The 7,071-nt window shown below is 38.0% G+C and overlaps 1 protein-coding gene across 4 annotated transcripts in view; it reads right to left on the minus strand.

Moving 5' to 3' along the window:
- Positions 1-2,543: 2,543 nt before the first annotated feature.
- The window catches only part of SALL3 (spalt like transcription factor 3), a 21,532-nt gene continuing 17,004 nt past the window's right edge, over positions 2,544-7,071 (minus strand). For 3 of the 4 annotated variants that reach the window (XM_085537708.1, XM_085537707.1, XM_085537709.1), the window contains 3 exons: positions 5,963-7,071; positions 5,406-5,746; positions 2,544-4,452 (listed from right to left, as the gene is read on the minus strand). The exon at positions 5,963-7,071 is cut by the window's right edge. In XM_085537708.1, coding sequence (XP_085393834.1) covers positions 4,021-4,452; positions 5,406-5,746; positions 5,963-7,071 — 1,882 coding nt within the window. In that variant the 3' untranslated portion in view covers positions 2,544-4,020. The remainder of the gene's footprint in view (positions 4,453-5,405; positions 5,747-5,962) is intronic. The other variant, XM_085537710.1, reaches the window with a different exon arrangement.

Genomic DNA, 7,071 nt, shown 5'->3' on the forward strand with positions numbered 1-7,071 from the left:
AAAGGGGAAATAAAACAGGTGAAAAAGTAATTCTGTCACATATTTGTCATAAATACTCTATTTCTAATCACTTGTGGGAAAAAAAAAAAAAGTGAAGAGTTTGAAAGCATTGCTGAAATTTTCACAATGTAAAATAACCTCTCTCCTCATAACACCGTAACTTGCATCTTTTTCTGATTACAGAATTCCTACATGTCTCTATTTTTAAATGCCTGTAATTCACCAGACCATTTTTTTTACCTGTGTAACACATTTAATTATTCAAATTCATTAACATCTTCCTATAAGACCAAATATAAACCACTGCTTATTTAACAATAGATGCCATTTCTGCTTTCATCCTATTCGGTAGGGGAGGATGGGAAGGCAGAAAACTTTTCTCTCTGTTTTGAACAGTATTGTAACTATCAGAACCCCTTCCTTTTTTGCATGTCAGGTTTTCTCTCAGCAAGGCTCAGAGATGTGCACGCAGGGAGAGAAGCACAAGCATAAACCTACTGTTGAGTCACCAGAGGAAACTCATACCTTCTTTGAGTAGACCTTATAAAACAGAGTATTTTTATAGCAAGGCCACTAAAAGATAATTAATTCAGATTTTTCTTTTACTTATTGTTCATTTTAAATGCAGCAGGCATCCATCGCCAGATCGTAGCAGCTTGAATGTAGAGGTTTTTGCAGAAGATACTTAGTCATACACCTAGCATCAAGAATGTAAATACTTCCATTTAAATTAACATGAAAAAATAATTTGGTTAAAGTTAGACACACTCTGATAAATTGGGGTCTTGAAAAAGATAAAGAAAAAAAGCCACAGGTATTAGTGTAGAGAATATGTCATTTGGAATGAATGGATGCAAGCTGTTAATTTTGTTCTTAATTCTGAATTTTTGAATTTGAACTTCTGATAAACTTGTTCTCAAATCATACAGTACATTACGGATTTTAGGTAGATGTTTAAACAACATGAAAAGGAACCTTCTGTTGTAAACAGCACATAAAAGGTGTGCAGAACGCAGTCAGTTTGAAGCAGTAGTACTTTCAAAGGCTGTTTTCCCTCCTTCAAAATATATATATTTTTTTCTTCTACTGTCTTGCGTGAAATGCAATGAGGATTTATTTTTATTGGAAAAGAGACTGGAATAATTCTACCCTTTGCACCGCTAATATACATTAGAGCAGCATTTAAATACAAGGTGTCAACCTTATTCCAGTTTTCAGATGCAACGATTAGAAGTCATTGACACCAATCTACCACAAGTGACCTTATTCTCATATCAGACTGTTATTAGAATAATCAAGGAACGCAATTCAGAAATAATATTACATCCTGCATTTTATTCAATTCCATATGAAAAAAATAGTAACCTAGACTAAGACATCCATTTCAATCAGTAGGTGTGTCAAGCCAACAAGATTTAATAATAAAAAATATTGGATCTAAATAACAATTCCCAGCTGGTTCAGGGAGGCTCCTAGCCCTACATGGTATCACAGTATAAAAATAGTGTCTCTTCACCATGCAGAGAGGAATGACCTAACCCTGAATACAAAATGGGGTCAGTCTTACTGTACCATCATCAACCATCTTATTTACAACACTTTACATCTTTTTTCTTTTTCCTTTTTTCCCCCCCCTTTTTTTCTTTTCTTTTTTTCTTTTTAACTTTTTTTTTCTTTTATGCTTTTTTCTTTTTTCTTTTCTTTTTTTTTTTTTTTAAGTTATACACATCCTTTAGGGAATAAAGATAACACTACATGGTACCAAATACTAACAAAAAAAGTCACACCAAAAATGACACAGATAAATAAAAACATTCAATTGCTGAAATACAGCAACATTAAGCCACCTCAGTTTTCTTTTTCAAAATGCTCTGAAACACCCCTAACCACTCACACACCATGGAAAAAAAAAAAAAAAAAAAAAAAGTTATATTGTAGAGGCATTATAGATACATAATTTTGTTTATATATAGATATATATATCTATATATCTATCTCATTGTTGTAAAAAATGGAGACATAAAGTTCATTGTTCATTTCCAGTAGAAACAAACAGCTAGTAAGTCTTTGAAACTCTTTTCACTCCATTACATGATGGCAGAAATAGACCATCCTCTTACAGTAACGGTTTTTGTTGTGTAAGAAAGATTGTCTTATTTTTCAGTCTTAAATGAGAAGACCTCACTGTCTGATTCATTCCGCAGGGGCATAAAACTTCTTGTGCTGTTACCCAGCTACCCATAATGTCCCTCAAGCAATTCTGCTGGACAAAAGTTCATAGTGTCAGACTCCACCAAGCTTGTAATGCACAAAAATGAGGTAGTACACAAAATGTTTACTGTTCAAGTTTTGATTAAGCCCCAGTCTTCTCAGCATCCCCAGCCTAACTTATGAGTGGAACCATTCCCTTTATTTACTCAGTGTAACTGAAATAATGCAATCAACATAAAATTATATTTGATTAATCAGAGTATATTGTGCTTCAGAGCGATCTGAGAAGATAATCAATGAGAGTTGGAAATAAACACATAACATACTACTGCTCCTGCTGCCCTAAATTTATTATTTTATTTTTTTCCCCACATTATTAGGCAGTCAACATCTTTCTGGTGGGTACGTGTGAAAGACAGAACAGATTACAGTAAAATTATATCTATGCAATGTTCTCTGTCATCTATCCTAGACTTGTATTAATATCACACTCCTAAGATAAATTTATCGGAATTCTGCTGGGGGTAGTCACGCTTTTAAGTGGGCTTTGTAGGAAAGTTAAATGAATCATTTCAATTTAAGAAATGGCAGGCCCATTTTTCCTAAGGATCTGACAGTTCTCTGCAGCTTTTCTGCTTAGTTAAGAGAGCTCTCATTGTTTGACCTTAAAACAAAACAAGAAACTGTAACAGGGTCTTCCCCGTTATTCCTTAAGTCAAAGTACTATTTATAAAATAGTTTACATCTTAGTTCAGTTTCAAATTATAGACAAACCTCCCTAATACAAAATACTAAAAGTGCAATAGTATAAATTAAGAGTTTGCAACCACATTATACAAACATTACCTTTTTATTGTACAGCTCTGATAACATGAAGTATTTACTCACAACTGCTTATTACGTTGTGAATAATTTATGGTGCTAAGGTTTGTCTGTAACTTGTTTTCCAATCATTGAGCTAAAGTCCACACTACATTTTATTTTATTTTTTTTCTCATTTAATAGAACAACTGTCCACATAGCAGCTACAAAGACTTAAATTAAAAAAGAAGTTTGTTACTGACAGGTACTTGCACATGAAAAGCATGCTATCTTTCCCAATAAAACTGCACAATTTTGTCTGCATTAAAGTAAACCACTTATTTATAGTAAAACAGGACTTGCTTTAAAAAAAAAAAAAAAGGAGAGAAAGAGAGAGAAAAGAAAAGAAAAAGAAAGGTCACATAACCAGATGTATTTTGCAGTACAAGAGCTTCATTTAAATTTGGGGCTAGTATATTGTCTGTTACCCGCATAGTCTTAACATTATAAATACTACAGACAAGGATACTGTAATAATACACAGCATTGGGGTACTAAGTCACTTATTTGAGATTAAGATTCCTAAAAACATAGTCCAAGTTGCTAACTAATGTGAACAAAACCAGCAAGTGTGACAGAATGCCATAGTGAAGCCCCCTCTCTCAGTTGATAGTAAGGTTTCTAAGAAGAAAGTGGACGTATACTAGCCTCTTTCTGTTTCTAATGAAGTTATCCAATGTTTTTTTTTTGTTCATTTGTTTCTGTTACATTAAATGGTTTCACAGTTCTCAATAACAGTCAAACTCACTGTTGAAAGAAGTACCATGCAGATCTTGCAAGACAACTTTTCAGCAGCCACAAAGTTGGGTATTTCTGCTAAAGGTAAAATTTTAAGGGAAACCTATGCATTTAGGTCAGGAAACTAATGCTTAACTTCAAAAGCTGTACATGGAACAGGACATGTGTTGCGCTGAGTAGTGGTCCAACAGTTATTTGTAATGAATGCTTTTAATTTATGCCAATCTCTTTATTATCCTCGATAAATCTGGTGAATGGACGACTGGCTCCAGTTTCAGAACTTGCTTTGTCCAAACCAACAATGGGAGGGCTGCTGCCTGTGCGCGCTTTGTCCATGCCACTGGTAAGGTTGCTTAGAGGTGGGATGGCACCTCCACCAAGACTTACTGGGAGCTGGGGAATGCCTCCGTTCTGTATGACAGAAATCTCATTGTTCTTCATGGCAAGTCCATTTGTGATAGCTGCAGCATATTGGTTCCAAAAGCTGGGATCAACGTTCATGGCTCGAGCTGCCAAATCCTTCTGGAACATTTCAGAGAACTTCAGTGCATCACCACCCAGCAAAGCCATGGGGTTTTCCACGGAGAGGCGACGGCCACGGCGTGCAGGTGCATTATTCCACATGTGCGTTCCCATGTGCACCTGCAATGCAAATGGGACAAAAAACACCCTCACATTAGCATCTTCCAGTTGAGTGGCTGGGCTGAGACCCTGTTACAGTATTGATTGCTTTTTTTAAATAAAAAAGTTTTTAAATACACATTGGAAACAAATCAGTTCCAGTTAAGACATGGCTCTAAGGCCATACTGGTCAAGCTATGCAAAGGAAAATCCAGCTCTGTAGTAATCTTTCAGTGTGCACCAAAAGAACAAAGTGCATGCATCTTCTTTGGTTTAGACAGTTTTGTATGCAAGCTGGAAATTCTTCATTCTGAAGATTACCAAGTTTATTTACTCATGCTAGGAAATGGCATTTTTTCTGCCCTTCCCCTTTTAACATCTTTTAATATTTTAACTCACATCAAATGCATAAATCGTTTTGCTAAATGTAATATCAAAAAAGATCAACTTTAAGACAGTTTGAAGTGTATTCCCCAGGCTGTGTCCTGGTGTTTAACCAGACTGTGTGAATAAGAGGCACAAGTCCTGCAGTGACCTGCTGTAAATCAGTGGGGAACTGCTTTCTAGTCTGCAGTGCCCTTAAAGCAGAATAGAAAATGAAAATCTGCGACAGGCACACTAGTTGCTGAGAGTTCTGTATTTCTGGTTTAGAATGAGTTTATTTTTCAGTGTTGTTCCACAAGAACTGCCAGAGCATGTATATCAGCTGACTGTCCGTACATCATGTCTGTCAGACAAAATACAGCGTACGTGCACATACACTCAGAAGCAGTTTTAAAGAACACATCCTTGCATAGCCTCTTTTTGGTCCCTGTCTTTAACACAGGAGAAAAATGAAACACATCAGCATACAACAAGCCTTGAATCTCCATTCTTTCCTGTTTCTGGGACACAGATTTAGCCCTAAAATCGGCCAAGTTCAAGTACAGTACCTCAATCCCCCCAAGCCTTTACAGTTGCATTTGGCCTCTTACCTTAAGATTCCCCTTTGTGGTAAAAGCTCTACCACAGATTGTGCAACCAAACGGTTTTTCACCAGTATGGGTGCGCTCGTGTATCTGCAGTGCACTTGCTGAGGAGAAGGTCTTCCCACAAGACTGACAGTTGTGCTGCTTGGGAGTGCGGCGAGGGGGGGGTGCCAGCATGGGGGTGATCCCCGGACTCATCACTGTCTGTGGTGCAGCAGGAACCTGGATTCCAGCTGGAAGCGAGGGAACCTCACCCAAAGAGATCGGCTTGCTGTGACCATTCACTTCCATTTTGATCATGGTAGGCGCTGTACTGGTGACCAGGCTAGGAGTACTTTGGCTGGGACCTAGAGTAAAGTTGGGTTCAAATAACTGAGAAGGCAGCTCTTTTAATTTGTGCGTCAGTAAGTGTTGTTTTAAATTACCCATAGTGGAACACCCACGATTGCAGACTGTACAAATAAATGGACGTTCTTTAGTATGGCTGCGGTAGTGAATTTCCAATGCACTCTTACAAGCAAAAGGCTTGCCACAGATATTACAAACAGTACTTTTAAACTTACCACGTTCTCTGTTCAGGAACAGCAGGCTAAAAGGAGCCTCCTCTTTGATGACCGGTCTTCCAGGGTTGGTGGATGTCAGATCTAACGCGCCTCCATTTTCAGCTGCAGGTGGTGGGCTGTCTGGTTTTTCTGTCTTTAATTGTATTTCTTGTGGTTCTTCCTGGTTGCTTAGACCTGGGGATTTTGATCTAAAACTTTCACTATTACTATTTACAGGAGACAGAGCTTGCATGGAGGAAGAAGACTCTGACATTGCAGGGCTGCCTGCACTCTGGCTTTCGAGATCACCAACAGCCGATGAGGAGTCATTGCTCAAATGATCACTTTCCCCTGATCCATTTTCTATGGATTTTAAACTGGTCAGCTGCTGACAGTTCATGACAGAATCAATCATTTTCATTTGATTCTCCAAAGCAGCGATACTGGAGATCACAGAAGGCGGTGAAGAAGGACATGACCCAGAGTAAGAGATAAGGGGTTTTGCTGAGTCACTTGCCATGTCCTTTAACTCCGGGTCCTCTTCCATAGAATTTTCATCAATGTCATCATCAAAATTGCTCAGTGTGTCAATGTTCTTCTCGTCATAGGAAAGTTCTGAGTCCATGGCATCCTGGAAGCCCTCTGGTAATGGTGTGTTAGGAATTTGTCCACCCATATGCATACGAATATGCTGCTGAAGAACAACCGCATTTGTAAATTTCTTCTGACAAATGGGACACGAGTGCTGTACTCTAAGTGGTGGCTTTGCTCGATGAACTCCAAAATGCGTTTTTAGATTGCCTTTGGTAGTAAAGGCACGTCCACAAATTTTGCATTTAAATGGTCTTTCTCCTGTATGTGTTCTGTAATGCATCTTGAGAGCACTCTGACAACTAAGCACACGATGACAAATGACGCATTGATTTGGATCTGTCATCTTCTTATCAATGTTCTCTACTAGCTGCTGTAGTTTTGAGGTTTCTGATGTTTGCATAGAATCTAGCAGACCACCAAATGGAAACTTTGCCTTAAACTGGTCAGACATTGCTGGAAGCACAGGGTTTGGGAGGCTTGTTGAAACACTACTGTCTGTAACAATGGTTGGAATTGAAGACGTGGAAGCTGTGGAA

Source organism: Coturnix japonica, chromosome 2 (genome assembly GCF_054131305.1).
Source record: "Coturnix japonica strain WE chromosome 2, WE-NBRP24, whole genome shotgun sequence".
In the NCBI taxonomy this organism is placed as follows: Eukaryota; Metazoa; Chordata; class Aves; order Galliformes; family Phasianidae; genus Coturnix; species Coturnix japonica.